Source organism: Brassica rapa, chromosome A05 (assembly GCF_000309985.2).
Source record: "Brassica rapa cultivar Chiifu-401-42 chromosome A05, CAAS_Brap_v3.01, whole genome shotgun sequence".
Taxonomy (NCBI): domain Eukaryota; kingdom Viridiplantae; phylum Streptophyta; class Magnoliopsida; order Brassicales; family Brassicaceae; genus Brassica; species Brassica rapa.
In genome coordinates this window covers 19,638,788-19,656,107 of record NC_024799.2, presented here as the reverse complement: position 1 = coordinate 19,656,107, position 17,320 = coordinate 19,638,788, and the positions used below count along the sequence as shown (strand labels likewise).

At 33.6% G+C, this 17,320-nt stretch overlaps 1 protein-coding gene and 1 long non-coding RNA gene across 3 annotated transcripts; one reads left to right on the top strand and one right to left on the bottom strand.

Moving 5' to 3' along the window:
- Window positions 1–3,702: 3,702 nt before the first annotated feature.
- Window positions 3,703–5,221, top strand: LOC117134194. The gene is made up of 2 exons (XR_004458383.1): window positions 3,703–3,832; window positions 3,915–5,221. It is a non-coding gene; the product is annotated as an uncharacterized LOC117134194 (long non-coding RNA).
- A 1,296-nt stretch (window positions 5,222–6,517) lies between these two features.
- On the bottom strand, window positions 6,518–10,781 carry LOC103869210 (ABC transporter G family member 15). 2 transcript variants are annotated; one of them, XM_033292157.1, is made up of 9 exons: window positions 10,459–10,781; window positions 10,117–10,378; window positions 9,381–9,460; window positions 8,557–9,018; window positions 8,181–8,435; window positions 7,812–8,096; window positions 7,323–7,595; window positions 7,123–7,230; window positions 6,632–7,012 (listed from the first exon to the last, which is right to left on the bottom strand). In XM_033292157.1, exons 2-9 carry the CDS (start codon window positions 10,346–10,348, stop codon window positions 6,632–6,634), a joined length of 2,076 nt encoding a protein of 691 aa, XP_033148048.1. In that variant the 5' UTR covers window positions 10,349–10,378; window positions 10,459–10,781. The 2 variants fall into 2 exon arrangements, with proteins under 2 accessions (XP_009145524.1, XP_033148048.1); XM_009147276.3 differs by lacking the exon at window positions 10,459–10,781 and having other exon boundaries at window positions 6,518–7,012; window positions 10,117–10,348.
- Window positions 10,782–17,320: the final 6,539 nt, after the last annotated feature.

Below are 17,320 nucleotides of genomic sequence, written 5' to 3'. Positions count from 1 at the left end.
GATATGGTGGAGGAGTGTCTCTCACAAGCCTTTTGTGCCTAAACAAATTCTTGTTTCTTCGGTAAGGATGGCCAATGGGAAGAAATCGACGATGACAATCAAACCAACTTGTCTTCCTACCATTCTTCAGTTGAAACGCATCTGTCGTTCCATTACAATATGGACAAGCTAATCTCCCATGTGTAGTCCATCCAGACAACATCCCATAGGCAGGAAAGTCACTTATGGTCCACAAAAGCATAGCTCGCATCGTAAAATTCGTCTTCGTTGAACAGTCGTACGTCCTCACCCCTGTTGACCACAAATCCTTCAACTCTTTTATCAGTGGTTGTAGGAAAACATCCATGGACCTTTTTGGATGGTTCGGACCAGGTATCAATATGGTCAAGAATAGCAACTCCCGTTGCATGCACATCTCCGGTGGCAGGTTGTATGGCGTAAGAAAGACTGGCCACAATGAATATTGTCTCCCTGACATTCCGAACGGACTAAATCCATCTGTGCATAATCCGAGATACACATTCCAGCTATTGCTAGCGAAATCCGGATGTACTTTGTTGAAATGTTTCCAGGCTCTTGCATCTGATGGATGAGTCATCTCACCATCCGTCTGAGTATGCTCGGCATGCCATCTCATCTTTCCAGCAGTCTGCTCTGATTGATACAATCTTTTCAATATGTCTGTAATTGGTAGGTACCACATCCTTTGGTACGGTACCTTATTATGTTCCCGTCCTTGCGGCTTGAATCGTGGCTTCTTGCAGAATCGACATTCTTCTAGCTTCTCATCATCTCTTCAATAGATCATGCAGTTGTCGATGCAAACATCTATCATCTCCGAAGGCAACCAAGACTATAAACCAATTTCTGAATCTCATAATAAGAATCAGTAGATACATTGTCTTCCGGCAAATACTCATAAAACAAGTTCGCCCATTCGTTCATGCAACTTTCAGGTAGATTGTGATCAGTTTTAATATTCATCATTCTAGCAGCCAACGATAATTTAGAGAGACCTTCTCTACAACCACTGTAAAGTGGTTGATTCGCCGCGTTTAACATTCCGTAAAACTTTTTTGCATCTATATTAGGTTCTTCATCTTCATCATGAGCTACGAATGCATCAGCTACCATATCATGAACCCTATCATAATATACCATCTCCTCCTGATGGTAACTATGTTCATTATGCAAATGATGATTAACCGGTTCTTCCTGAAAATTGCTATTACTACTACTAGCTTCATTCTGATCATAATTAAAACATTCTCCATGTTGAAACCAGATATAGTAATTTGGCGTGAAACCTCTATTTATTAAATGCTTCCAAACATTTTCACGGTTAGCCAATTTCGAATTGTTGCATTCCCGACAAGGACAGAACATCTTACCACTTTCTTGGGCGAGCGGTGTTGAATCTGCTTGATGCATAAATGTCTCCAGCCCCGCAAGGTATTCTTTCGTCACTCTCCCGTTAGCATCTTTATGCATATATATCCAATTCCGCAACTCGTAAATAGTCCCAGAGCCAGCCATTTTTTTTTTGTTTCAAGTTTTTTGTTGTTGGTGTGTTTAAAATGATGTTGAAACATCCATATTTATAGGAAATTTCGAATCTGGTAGTTGTAATTTTCCTATGAAATTACGACGAAAATTAATTGGATGGCAAAAAAAAAAACGTGAACCACCTACCAAGTTGGTGGATTCAAAATTTTCTCGTTAAGTACACGTAAAATATTTCGTCGTAAAGAACTCGCGAAGTTTACGTCGTATTTACGAGGAAATAGTGTTTCCTCGTAAAAGTCATGCCAATTTACATCGTCTTTACGACGAAAATGTTTTGTCGTGACCTTACGACGAAATAACGATACTTTTCTTTTTTCACGTACTTTCCTCGCAAAATCAACGTACTTTTACGAGAATTGTTTTTCCTCGTTAATTCTTCTCGTTAAACTTACGTTTTCTTGTAGTGACCATAATAACATATGTACGTGGGGCTCCTAACAACGCGTGGCTGCTTTAGAGGACTTTTATATTTCAATGTCACTGCGGTGTTCGGTCGTCGGGTTTTCCCACTACATATAAGTACACGCTTCTAGTGCGTCAAAATTAGGACACGTGCATATATGTAAACCATGACTCCAATAAATGTTTTAAGATTTGATTTTTGAAAAGCTGATTTTTAGCAAAATGGAGTTTTTGGACTTGGACGGCAATTTTCTGTATCATGTAAATATTCTTTTTTTTTTTTTGTCAACCATGTAAATATTCAATCAGCTTGACTTTTTAATCCCCTTTTTGTTTGATGTTATTTTTCCTAAAGACTCGTCTTAATACTATATTTTTTCTGTTTTGCTAACAAATACTATAGTATTTTTGAATTTCAAAAGTCCCTCTGAATTTCGTAACAACAAATATGTCGTATATACCTTTCATTGTCTCTATGAGAAAGTTTACATTTTAGCGAATTTATTGATTACGAATTTACGATATTCCCTTCTAGTTGCATGTGAATTATTTTTCGTACTTTAACTAACGATTCAAATACTACTTACTGTCTAATTTAATTTGGTCACATAAAGAAGCTTAGATATGTTCATATATTCCGAAAACAAATGAGAATAAGTCAGCAAAATCTACTTTTGACGAATATTTTGCCTTTTTTGTCTTGTCTCAAAAGTAAAAGGTCAGAAGATTTTTATAGAGTTTTGAGTCTATTAGCTCAAAGTTGGTAATTGGTATATAGACCTCATCTTCTTCAATTGTCTTTTTGTATTTTTTAACATTGTCTTTGTGTGTATATATATCAAAGGTTTTCTACCTTCTGTGGTAGCAAGAGTTGTTGAACCTGGAATAATGTGTAATCACCATTATGTTTCATATTGTGTTTCTTGAAGAAAAAAAAAGATTAATTCACACTGTGTTTACTTCTCGCATACGAATCAACAAATTTGTAAATGGCATGTTTATCCATAACTTCAGAAGTATCTTAACATTTAATCATCTTAGCACATGTATCATCCTTTATATACTAAAGCGCAAGTCGTCTGGCGAATCAAATACTGACATGTGGCAACTTTTTTTTTAAAAAAAAAATCAATTAAATTTTTTGCCAAACCCACGTATTCTACTTTCTGTTCATGGAAGTTACAACATTCGATTTAACAACCGTTTCTGTTTTTTAGCCAAAAAACTGTTTTTTTTTAAACGAAGCAACAAAAACAACTGTTTATATCTTCTTCATCACAAACAAAAGTATCCATTTGTCTATTTTCTTCACACGTTTCCAATTATGTTTTCAAATCTTTGTTATTAAATTGTCTCTGACACATTTGTAACAAGTACAAACTTCATTTTAACGTCCGTGTTGGTCTCATTGCAAAGTTTCAACAATGAAGATTCCAAATCCTAATAAAATAACCAGGGAGAAGGAGACAACAACATCAGAAGTCAACCACAATCTATGGCAAAGGTAAACGATTTTATTTTCATAATCAAATTCAAATAAATTTAAAATTGTGCAGAAACTAATCATGCATTTTTCAATGTGCTATAGAAAACAAACTCGCAAATTCTACCGATAGTTCTTCGACATGCTCCATTTTCAAAACAAAAAAAAACATGCTCCAATATGCATGGAAAGCAACACTACGTCAAAATTACAAAGGATATGTAAAATAATTTTGTGTCATTGTATTTTAATTAACGTAAATCAACTAATTTGTATGTTTGGTTTCAGCGACCAATATGAATATTCAAGATCCGGAAAAGAATATAAACGGAGCAGCATTCAAATTGCAACACTGAGAGAAAAATTCAGTTTACTGCATTGGTAAACAATTGTATATTAAAAACATCATATCATTCTTAATTTTCCTACTCTCCTATCATTTTTGCTTTGATGTGAAATGCAGAAAATATCTTCTCAAGCACTGCAAGCGCTTTTGCATCTTCTTCAAAAGTTGTATCAAGACAGCCCTAAATGATATTTCAAACAGTAAGTTAAATAACTTTGGAACATAATTTTTTTTTAATTTTAGACAGCTCAATTAGTTCTTTAAGATTCAGCATAAACTCAAATATTATTGTAATAAACAGAAGTGTATAAACCTAATCATAGAAGATGAAAAATATCTAAAGACTAGGTGCTTAATTATTAATATCTTGATTTTCAAACATATATACCTAACTTCAGAACTTTAATTAACACATGAATATCACAAAGCAGTAGCTCAAATAGTTAGATAAATTATTTGCAGTTCTCAAACATATTTGAAAATACTGACATGTGGCAACTTTTTTTTTAAAAAAAAAATCAATTAAATTTTTTGCCAAACCCACGTATTCTACTTTCTGTTCATGGAAGTTACAACATTCGATTTAACAACCGTTTCTGTTTTTTAGCCAAAAAACTGTTTTTTTTTAAACGAAGCAACAAAAAAAACTGTTTATATCTTCTTCATCACAAACAAAAGTATCCATTTGTCTATTTTCTTCACACGTTTCCAATTATGTTTTCAAATCTTTGTTATTAAATTGTCTCTGACACATTTGTAACAAGTACAAACTTCATTTTAACGTCCGTGTTGGTCTCATTGCAAAGTTTCAACAATGAAGATTCCAAATCCTAATAAAATAACCAGGGAGAAGGAGACAACAACATCAGAAGTCAACCACAATCTATGGCAAAGGTAAACGATTTTATTTTCATAATCAAATTCAAATAAATTTAAAATTGTGCAGAAACTAATCATGCATTTTTCAATGTGCTATAGAAAACAAACTCGCAAATTCTACCGATAGTTCTTCGACATGCTCCATTTTCAAAACAAAAAAAAACATGCTCCAATATGCATGGAAAGCAACACTACGTCAAAATTACAAAGGATATGTAAAATAATTTTGTGTCATTGTATTTTTAATTAACGTAAATCAACTAATTTGTATGTTTGGTTTCAGCGACCAATATGAATATTCAAGATCCGGAAAAGAATATAAACGGAGCAGCATTCAAATTGCAACACTGAGAGAAAAATTCAGTTTACTGCATTGGTAAACAATTGTATATTAAAAACATCATATCATTCTTAATTTTCCTACTCTCCTATCATTTTTGCTTTGATGTGAAATGCAGAAAATATCTTCTCAAGCACTGCAAGCGCTTTTGCATCTTCTTCAAAAGTTGTATCAAGACAGCCCTAAATGATATTTCAAACAGTAAGTTAAATAACTTTGGAACATAATTTTTTTTTAATTTTAGACAGCTCAATTAGTTCTTTAAGATTCAGCATAAACTCAAATATTATTGTAATAAACAGAAGTGTATAAACCTAATCATAGAAGATGAAAAATATCTAAAGACTAGGTGCTTAATTATTAATATCTTGATTTTCAAACATATATACCTAACTTCAGAACTTTAATTAACACATGAATATCACAAAGCAGTAGCTCAAATAGTTAGATAAATTATTTGCAGTTCTCAAACATATTTGATACTGAAAATAAAGTAAGAAACCCAATATTAGCTTTCAAGTAACTCATAAAACTATTAATATATGATATAAACATATTGTAAGTATCATTATGGATTTACTTTTATATGAAGTATCATTTATAAAGAATACTAATACTTTTTCTTTGATATTTTAATTTTAAAAATATCAGATTTTCAGTATGAAACCCTGTGTGCTGATATTGTGGAAGCAATACTTTCATGTATATATAATTTTTGATTAAAATACTCATTTATTTTGATTGAAAATTATGATAAAATAATTTAAAATACAATAAATTTGATTCGTGCGCAGCACGAGAATAATACTAGTAACAAAATAAAATGTACACACTTCATAGATGTTAACTAATTACCGGTAGACTGAGTCTCGGTCAATTTATCTCTGCCTGTTCTCATGATATTTTTGCGTTCCGTACTTCCATTTAATTCCAGCCCTCCCTTTGTGAGGAACTGTTTAATACTGTATTGGACATGACTCTTATACAAAAGCTTAATTTTGAAATTATATCGTACGAATATTTAGAAATGTTTGATAGTCCTTGGCTTTCTTTGAAGACCGGTCACAATTTGGGTCAAGTCGATAACTGATTCAAAGTCTTCCAGAGAGAAAGCTACCTTTACGTTTGACATTGTTATTATAAAGGACGAGCCAGTTTTCTACTAATTCAACAAAGATTAGTAAACTATATAATAAAATTTCTTTGAATGTTGTTTCCATTTACATTGACCTAATCTTTCTTTTTTCCATATTAATTTACTTGAGTTTGCGTATTTTGATATTCAAAAGTTTAAATGATCCTTATAGTATTTTTTATTACGAATGATCCTTATAGTATTTTCGTATTCATAAGTTCGAACGATCCATATTTTCTTATTAATATTCTTCCTTGTGTTACATAAAAGCCTGGACTTGAAATGAAGTTTCAGTAGAGGAACATTTGGGTTGCCTTTGGTTTCCACTTGGGGAGGGTTTAATTATAATAATAAAAACTTGGGTACTACAGTACAACTTGCTTTTTATTCTCCAATACTGACAATTATAGAGCAGATTATGAGATCATGATGAAAAGTTACATGCAGAACAAAGTAAAATTACACATTACATAAGCCTTTTTAGTAGTGGGCTGGAGAGTTGAGGCCTTCTTGAGAAGAAAGTGAACGGAAAGGCTGATGTCTCCTTGAAGACATTGACGACAATGACAAAGACAGAGACGGCATTCTCTTGAAAGAAGGTCTCCTGTCAAGATTCCTCATCGTTCTTTTTGCCTGAATCGCCTTTAGAGCTGGTCCTGCTCTCTCCTTTAGCTTTAAGACCACGAAGAAGAGAAGCCTATAACACACAAGGATTCCTACTACCGCAGCCAAGTCCCACCATTTTGAATGTGTCACCTTCACTCTAAATATCTTGTTTATCACTTCTTCTCCTGTCATTTTCGGCTCACCCGGGAATAAAGGCTCGAACTCTAGTCCAAGAAAATCGTTCTTGTAACCTCCCTGCAACATCCCAAATGTTTCTCAAGTTTAACAACCTCTATTTATAATCTTTTCAGTAACCTGAAAACGTTTTTTAATATGTTCTTGAAACATTACTCTCTTCACTTTACCTGGATAGCCCAAGATCCATAGCTTATGTATGAAACCGGGTAACGCCAAAATATCTTGGGAAGATCAGGAAGCAGACGGAAGAATCCAGAAGTCATCATGATGATTCCCTTACCAAAACATAACATAGAAAATCACACTTAAGTCTTTTATAAACTTTAGGATTTTATGAGAAGAAAAAAAAGGGTTGCTTCGTTCTTACAATGAGACCAGCTCCAGTAACAAGACCCATCAAGAAGTTTGGAACAAGAGAAGCCACAACCATCATGAGACTCTCTATCACAGAGACTGAGAAGAAGATGTTGAGACAGAAGAAAGCGTAATGCGAGAACCCGGGACGAAACTTCACCAAGTTGTAAGTAATAGTTCCCGTTATAACCGAGAGAGAAACTAAGAACGGGAAAGACGAGATGTAGTTTGAGAGGATATAAACCGAAACTCCATAGTAACCACTCATCCTCTCTTTATAGAACACCTACAACATGACAAAATCGCATTTTCATCAGAGGCCGGCCCTAAGATTTTGGAGACTATAAACTATGTAGCAAAAATATATTTTAACAATTAATATTGACTCAAGAAAATTTTGGAGGCCTTAAAACAATCTTTCACTTGGCTATAACCGGTCTTGATTTTCATTGATATAGCAAATCAAGATTTGTGAAATATAATTAGGGTTTATTATTTTTACCTTCATTTCTTCAAGGAAAGAAGGGAAGCCTCCAATGGACATGAACGTCATGAAACCAGTGATGAATCCACCACAAGAGACCCTGGCTAAGATTGATGTGTAGCTATATCCCACGTCGTAGAATATCGTCCCTACGCTTATAGAAACAACAATGTAGCTTACTATTCTTGTCCAGTAGTAACCTACATCGCGACACATGTTTATGAATGATCTTGCTGTTAATGTTCTAAGTTGTCTCCACCAGCTTGCTTCACTTCCTCTTCTCACTTCCATCTCACTCCCATCCTGGGAGGAAAAAGAAAGAAAACGTTAACATGACCAGCTCATGAGTTAACTTGACTATGGAATGCACAAAGAGTTAAAACTTACGATGTTAGATAGTTCTTGGATTCTTGATTTTGCGGACTTCGCATACTTTGAACGCCGGTAGTTCTCAACAAGCCTTGCTCTGATCACAGGTGTTGCTAGATTCATCAGTGGATCTGATGTAGCTGGTGTTTCCTGAATTCTTTGAGATCCTTTGAGCGTAGCTGTGACTGTATCGAAGTCTGAGTTTATACATCGCAGGAAGTGATCAGAAGGATTCCTCTTCTTGGGACATGGAAAGCCCGATTCAGCAAAGAACTATATTTCAAATAAGCAAAAAAAACAAAACAAAACAGAGTTTTCTCCATCAAGATAACGTAAGATAAACGAAACTTCAGGGTTTCTTGTACTACAAGTAAAGCAAGAGTTTATAGTTCACCTCAACAGCAGACTTGGCTTCACCAAAGTAGACAGACTCACCACTCGAGAGCAAGAAAAGATCATCAAAAAGTGCAAACACCTCACTGCTAGGCTGATGAATCGATGAAATAACGGTTCTGCCATCTCTTGCGATGTTTCTAAGTGTCTGAATCACGAAAAACGCAGAAGCACTATCCAAACCGCTGGTGGGTTCGTCGAGAAAGAGGATCTGAGGGCGGGTTAAGATCTCTAAAGCGATGCTGACACGTTTCCGTTCGCCGCCACTAACTCCCCTAGCGTGCCAGTTTCCAATGGCTCTGTCTGCGCAGTCTTGAAGACCAAGCTCCATGATTGTGCCTTCCACAATGTCACTCACTTCCTCGTTAGACATATCACTTGGAAGCCTCAATCGGGCTGAATATGTTATTGTCTCCCTCACTGTTAGTGTTCCGAGCAATATGTCCTCTTGTGTTACATATGCCTATATACATATATTCACGTTATCCATATATTTTAAGATCAATGCAGACAACTTTCAACATTTACTTTTCCATTAAGATCAAATGAGAGTAAATCTAAAAGTTGTTGATTAAGTTGGGCTGTACTTTATATTTTTAAGTCCCTATTTTAATTGACCTTATATTATTCACACAAAATATTCAAAATAACTATAGACTTTAACCTTTCACCACTATCTACTTAGGTTGGATCTGTCTAAAATATGTTACCACAAATGAAAAGATAACGTTTATCGACCAAAAGGACAATCCTAATTATCTAACAAGTTAGTTGCTTGTTATAGAATGTCAAATGTGAGATGAAATATTGAACGAGGAAACTTACTACGAGACCATAGTCTAGTCTGGCTTTCTTGCCGTTCAATAGAAGATTACCGGTCATGATCACGTTTCTTGCGAGTCTACCTGTAGATAACTCGAGAATTATTTTCTTAACAGTCGATGAGAACTTCATCTTATAGAGAGAAAAAAAAAAACAAAAACAATACTACTATTTTCACTGTTTTTTATATATTTTTGTATTGGGCTGTAAAAATGGAGATAAATATCATAACTAAAGAGATAATGAATAAGAAATGCTAGCCCCAGTAATAAGTTTTGCATTTATGAGGCAGTGCAGTGTTCTGTCTACTTTCTTTGCATGCAGCGGATGTTTATAAATACTGTATGTAGATATAGTTGTCCAATAAATCAGCTTTAATTTCGGTATAAAATCGCTTAATGTATGATCTATGATGATGTTGATAAACCAAGGTGTAATTAGTAAAAAGTAACATATATATATACATAGATTTACAAATCTTTTATATTTACAAATCTTTTATATTTACAAATCTTTTATATTCCATTTTGGCAATTTCCGGATAACATTACGACAGAAAATTAAACTCAGTTTAGCCTTTTGTTCAAAAAAAAAAAAATTAAACTAAGTCAATGACACTATTACAATATTTATCAATATAGTAGTAATAGCTAAAAATACCAATAATATAAAAATTGCCAAGATAGGTATGTCAGTCGGAATGTGTGATGCATGGAGTTGAATGTTAGAAGAAACTGACCTGCAAGAGAGTCAAGAAGAGTGGACTTTCCGGATCCAGAAGGACCCATTATAGCCATGATCCGACCTGGTTCAGCATACCCGTTTAGCCTCTGTAGCAACCTTCGGGTCGGACCATCACTGAAGTTGGGTATAACTACCGTTAAGTCTTCCCATGCCAAATACGCTCCACGGCTCATCTCCGCCTTTGACGGTAGCGGCCTCGGGCAACTACTCGAGCCCTCTAGTTCCATAGTTTCTATGCTCTCTCTCTCTCTCTCTCTCTCTCTCTCTCTCTCTCTCTCTCTCTCTCTCTCTCTCTCTCTCTCTCTCTCTCTCTCTCTCTCTCTCTCTCTCTCTCTCTTACACGATCTAGTTTTATTTGTTTCTTCTAGTTTCTCTTTTGTTGGTGGGAGTGAATAATAACGAGTAGGAAAAACAAAAAGATAAAAAGAGTATATAAGCTCTACAGTCACCAAACAACTAAATTCATTTAATGGATGTCTTTAATATGGGCAACGTTTATAAAGGGCATGCATGCATGTATTGATGTATATCTACAGACTACACTAGCATACTATATAGTATTTCAATTCATTAGTAAATGCGTATATATAAAGAAGGAGATAGATCAATGGCACGCATATTTATATACATGTAAATATAGCGTTGAGATAATGGTCCAATTACAATAATGTTAATAAAAATAAGAGTAATTCTTGGGTTCAAACTCTAGGTTCACTAACCAAGTGTTTGAGTATTTGATATTTGATATCTTTTAAAAAAGAAAACAACATTGAATTTCCAAATAAGATTATCTTTTTTAAATAAAACAATAAAAATACATAAAAATAATTACAAAAAATAAATAAATAAATAAATAATTTTAAGTCTTCAGCAAAATACTAAACCCTATACTCTAAATCTTAAACCCTAAACCTTAAACTTTGGATAAACTCTAAACGTTTGAAAATCTTAAACCCTAAATCATACATTAAAAACTAAATTTTAATAACACTAAACCCTAAATCCTAATCACTAAACTCTAAACCCTTGGGTAAACTCTGAACCCTTGGATAAATCATATACTCTAGAGTTTAATTTTAAATATTTTTGATTTACAGTTTATGATTTATCCAAGGGTTCAGGGTTTATCCAAGAGTTTAGGGTTTGGTGATTAGGATTTAGGGTTTAGTGTTATTAAAATTTAGTTTTTAATGCATGATTTAGGGTTTAAAATTTTCTAATGGTTTACGATTTATCCAAGATTTAAGGTTTATAATTTAGGGTTTGGAGTTTAGGATTTAGGGTATAGGATTTAGTATTTTGCTAACGGTTTAACAATATTTATTTATTTATTTTTGTAACTATTTTTACGTATTTTTATTGTTTTCTTTTAAAAATATAATCTTATTTGAAAATTCAATATTGTTTCCTTTTCTAAAAGATATCAAATATCAAATACTCAAACACTATTAGTTGGTGAATCTAGAGGTTCACCCACCCCCTTGGTGAACCCAAGAATTTTTCTAAAAATAATATTAAAGGGCTTAATGGCTAGAGTCGTATATATATATATATATTTTTTTTTTTTGTAACTGTGTCGTATAGATTCTTACATTACAGTGAATTGAGATGATTAGCCTCTAAAGGCAAGTCTATGATTGATATGTTCTCAAGTGCAAAGAAAGTAAACACGAAATGATTCGTTTAATTAAGCAAATATATCATTAGTAAACGAAGTGCGAACTTATGAAGAACAAAAAAGCATATTTGTCTCTTAACATAATCTTTAGCTGATCAAAATTATACTCTCTCTGTTTCTTAATAATACATATTCTAGAAAAAAAAATTGTTTTAAAAAGATCTATTTTTTATATTTTCAAGACATGTTTTATTAACTAATTGTAAATTTTAAAAAATTTAATTGCACTTACTGAATTTTCATTGGCTTAAAATTGTGGAACAAAAATAAACACAAAAAATTATGCAAATTTAATATGTTTTATTAAAATGTATAAATAAGGTAGAATATGTAACATTAAGAGCATCTCTAATGTATAACTCCATTTTTTCCTCTAAAATGGAGTAAAAGTGAAAATAGAGTAAAATTACTTCAACCCTACTCCATTTTCTACTCCATAATAGAGTGATGAACAAACAAAAAATAGATTACTCTATTTATGGAGTAAATTTCATTATGGAGTGAGATATAAAATTGGGTTGGAGCATTTTTTACTCCATATTCGCTTTTATTCCATTTTAGAGAAAAAAAATGGAGTATGAATGGAGATGCCCTAAGAAACAGATGAAGTATTATATTTCAAATAGATGAAGTATTATATTTCAAATGTGAAGGAACATTAGAGTCACAGGTCTTATTATACTCTTTAATGAAAGGTGTAAGTAAGTAAATGCAATGGTGTTGTTGGTATATATGGTTATTATGATTATTACATTTATATTTGTGCGATAATATGATTATATTTCTCCATTTATACATGGTTTTATTTTGTATAGCACCCATAACGATTTCATATGACAAGAAAACATCTTATTCAAAAGATAAAATGTGTAAGTACGTACTGCAAATCTTTCACTGGGTTGGCAGAGTCCTCTACTATAATTAAAATTAACCCGATAAAAGTATAGTCACAATCTCATACCATAACGCCAACCAAATTCACAGATGTGAAAGCCATATGATTGGTTGTAATGATTTGACAATTTTGTCAAGAGCTATATATTCTGCTATATGATACATACAACCACCAGCTTTATAATAGAATCCAGTAGTGTTACACCTAAGATCAAGAACTTTCTATAGAAAGTAATGAAGATGGCAATTCTAGTCAGTTCTAACTTAGAGATTCGTGGTTTGGCCCCTTTTCCATGCGCTCAGTGTGGAGGAGTTGAGGATGCTGTCCATGTTCTTTTCTTCTGTCCATTTACGTCACGTTTTTGAAACCTACTATCAGTGAAGAAAGTTCCGACAGTGAGGGATCTCAAAATGTCAAACCTGATTGCGAATGGGAAAGGTTATGTCAACTTACTTCCTTTGGGTTTTAAAGACCCCATTAAGCTTTGGTTCCTTTGGAACAGATGGAAAGCACGAAACAAATTGTGGTTTGAAAATAGATCGTTCACAGAATGTCATGAAGAAATTGAAAAATATGAAAGAAAAACAATAAAAAAAGAAGAAAAATATCTTCATGAAGAAATTTTCATAGCTTTTATGAGAGATGTTCTACAGGTGTCATATAGAACAGATTTTGAAACATTAAACATAATTCAGATAATTGGTTTGCCTTGCAATATTAATATATAAATGTTAAGAAACATTGTTAAAAAAATTGATCGCTGATGATCCTTTAAGATACTAGTAATTTGCAAAACCTCTTCTACATGTATGATTCGAGTTCCAACACACGAAGGGCCCAACCAACAACACTGACACCCATGTAAAAGCTCACCTAGCTTCTCATATAGTATCAAAGAATAGTTTTGATCAAGAAGACAAAAAACCTCTTATATCAAACAAGAATAATTATTAACCTCATATAACCAATGTAAGATCTCACTAGTTACCACCTTGACAAATTCAGTAGAACGGTCCATATTCGGATGTATATTCCCTATATTGATCTTGAAAGAAAAATGATGTCATGATATACTAACAATGATAATATGGTTTGAAGCTAATTGTGACATGAACATTTCAATTTAATGTCGCTTTATATTTTTGGTAAATTTTTTAAAATATGATAATAATTCATAAATCATCATTAATATAACAATAAATAACATAATACTAGAAATGGGAAAATAATATATAATATTTCACAAATTTTTAAATATTGTTTAATTTTATTTTTTACAGTTATTTATTTTTTATTACTAGAACAGTTCTTCAAATTTTATGCAGTTTTTTTAATTGTAATTTTCTAATCACAATACCGTTAGTTTTTTTAATATCTAAAAAGTTTTGGATATATTATTTATTTTTACGTTTTGATAATTATATACCTAGCAATATTTATGTTAATTTTATAGAATTTGATTTTATATATTTTAACCACAGTATATAAATGAAAAATGTTTCCAAAATTATAATTTTAAATATATACATATATATTATTAAATAAAATTTTAATAAAATATCTATCTTATCTTAAATTTTATATTTAATTAAATTAAAATTAATTATTGTAAGTAAATAGTAAAATCTAAAAATTAACAAAATTTTATTTTAAAAAATATTCTAAATATTTATTTCTGCACCTAGTTATTTATATATTCTATGTTGGGTTTTCTTGAGCTTTGTCTAACTCTCTATTATCTGATTAATTCATTATTGTCCATTTTTATCTAAAAAGCAAGTTCATTGAGATATTTTTCAAAAAGTTTTGTACTAATAAGAGTTGTACATCTTATTAGATATTATTTATTTAAACTTTAGATTTGTAGCTTGAATTAACATTTCACGCCCTAAAGCCATCCAAACAATATTTCGAATTGTTCTTACAAATCAGTGTGACTGCAAACCTAGTCTTGACTTATTAGACTAACGATTAAAGACTCTTCTCGTTTCTCAAAGACAAAGACTATATTCCATCTATTCCTAAATGCAAGACGTTTTAGCTAAAACACGGTTATTAAGAAAATTTATTTTTATCTAAAATGTATTATTAAAACTATAAATTAAAAACAACTGAACCAACTACAAAATAGAACTATTAAATTTAATTAATTACACAATTTTTGATAAAGTTAAAGTTACTTTGAAATATAAGAACATCTTACATATTAGAGCATAAAAATTCTTTTTTTTAATTAATAAATATTTATTCAACCCGAACAATCGGGAATTCAGATCCGGTTACAAACTTGCTTTGAACAAAATTTCCAAAGTCAAACTATTACAAAACTAGCTTCGCCCGTCCACTAAACCCGGCACATTCCGCTAGTCTGTTTTTCGAACTTCTTTGGAATCGGTTGCCGTTCTCAACCTTTGATGAGGACCACGGGAAGGTGAAGTTCTCCTTGTTGCCTCGAATGCCGAGACTTCCCATGTCATCTCCGGAATAGCTAGTTCCCGATGATCTCCACGATCTTATAACCGTCACTGTCCATGAAGCGCTAGACGAGCAATAGGGGAGGATTCCAGGTACTTACCACACAGCCTTGCAATCGCCACCAAAGCCGGGCTTATACTCGACGCCAAACAGCGCTTGAAACCGACTCCCAAACCGAGCAAAGCACCTGCTATCACCGCCACCGAACCTTGCAAGAAAACGGGTTGAGTTGTTCCCGCCACTCCCTGCCTAGCATGTCTCCACACCTGGACAATACATCAAGCTACACCACCGTAATTCCTCATGCAAGAAATGACGGACCCGGGAAGGTAGCAACGATCAAAGGTAGACACCCGGATGACCAATGACTTTGGAGAGCCATCCCGACAATTGTGACCTTCGAGAAACGAAGGATCAAGTACTGACTCGCTAAGAACCAACTCTGGTGTCATCGGAGATGGAAACAATGAAACCCGAGAGACAGAGACTCCAAGCAGAGAACCGCCGAAACCTGTTGGAGGAGCAGGACAGAGAGCCGTGAAGAGGAGATCCAAAGAGACGTAGTCCAATGAGAAACCACCAAAGAAGGCCATAGACGACCACCAGATACGGACACCCAATGAACCCACACGAGCATGACCAGGCAAGTACCAACCCTCCTGCATACTCACCACCGAAGCTCGCCTCCAACTGAAACACCGGAGACCTCTTGATTACAGAGAGAGAGGAGCAGATCCTCGCCGACACTGAAAAGAATCGAAACACCAAACTCTGTAACCGAATGACCACCATCCCGAGAGCGACCACGGCTGCTGCTGAGTCGAAACGACGAACCAAGCCTCCACCCTCGCCAACGACGGAGAAACTTATAGGAGATCCAAAAGTGAAAACGATCCCCTCACAAAATCCTAAAAGCCGACCACCACTACGAATCACCACATCTGCGACCTCACCACGATACCAGAAGAAGCGGAGACACCACTGGAGAGACACTCCTCGCGAGCGGAGCGGCCGTCGGAGCAAAACCCTAAGACCAGAGAACACAAGCATATCGGAAGAGATGATGGGGATCAAGTAGCAGCAAAGAAGAGATGGAGAGAGGTGTAAGGCGGACGCCTCCGACGTCGTCATGCGCACGTACGCGCCACCGGCTGCAACAAAACGCGTTCTTGTCTGTAAGAGAGAAAGGTTGGAGGAGAGAGAAAGCTTATCAGAGCCGCGCATAAAAATTCTTCTAAACATCATATATTTAGGAACAAAGGGAAGTATATCTTTACCCTTATATCACTAACCAATCCAAAGTCTACCAGCACACCGTAATTGTCTATTTAAAGGCAACATTAAACAAGAAGAATAATATCTTCTCTTTTCTCATGGAAAAAACGTTTACGGTTTCTAACATGATGAAATACATTTAACACTAGTTTTAGTTGCTGCACACTAAGATGGACGTGTGTTATACCTAATATTCAAGTTCTATAACAGAGTACATATAGCAAATTCTTTAAGTTTTTAGTTGATGAATAAGGAAAATATGACTAATCTCAAAGCAACCGTACCGAGAAATTACTTCTAGGTTTAAACAAAATGCCAACACAAATTTGGAAGCATTTGAACGAGAGAGTAAATTACATTTTGGGTCGAAACTGGGCTTTTTAACGTTTCTCAGGAAACAAGGTTCTATTCTTTATAAATATAAGGGTTTTATTTGGGCCTTTGATTGACGATCAATTTTCTATCTTTAATCTTGGAAATGAATAAATTTATTTCAGCTTACACGGATAATAGATAAGGGAGCAACCTTGCCCAAAAGAACAAAGTATGTATTCAAAATCGCAACATGATTTGTTTCTTCCTTTCTTTCTGGCATTCATGATGTGACAGCTTACAGCTACTCATACACACACCTAGGATACTAAAACTTATAGCTATATTTAATTTTAAAAATGTTAGATACTGGTCCTTTATAGTGATAATTTTTTATCCGTTTCCGGATAATAATAGTATAGTTTATAAAATCTTATTTAGTCAGATACTACTGTTTTAAATAACTTAAAATATACTGTAGTAAAAGTAATCGGTAAAATTGAGAAGTCTCGTTTTCGATGAAGAGCATTTACTTTTGTTTTCATTATTGTCTGATGCATGGTT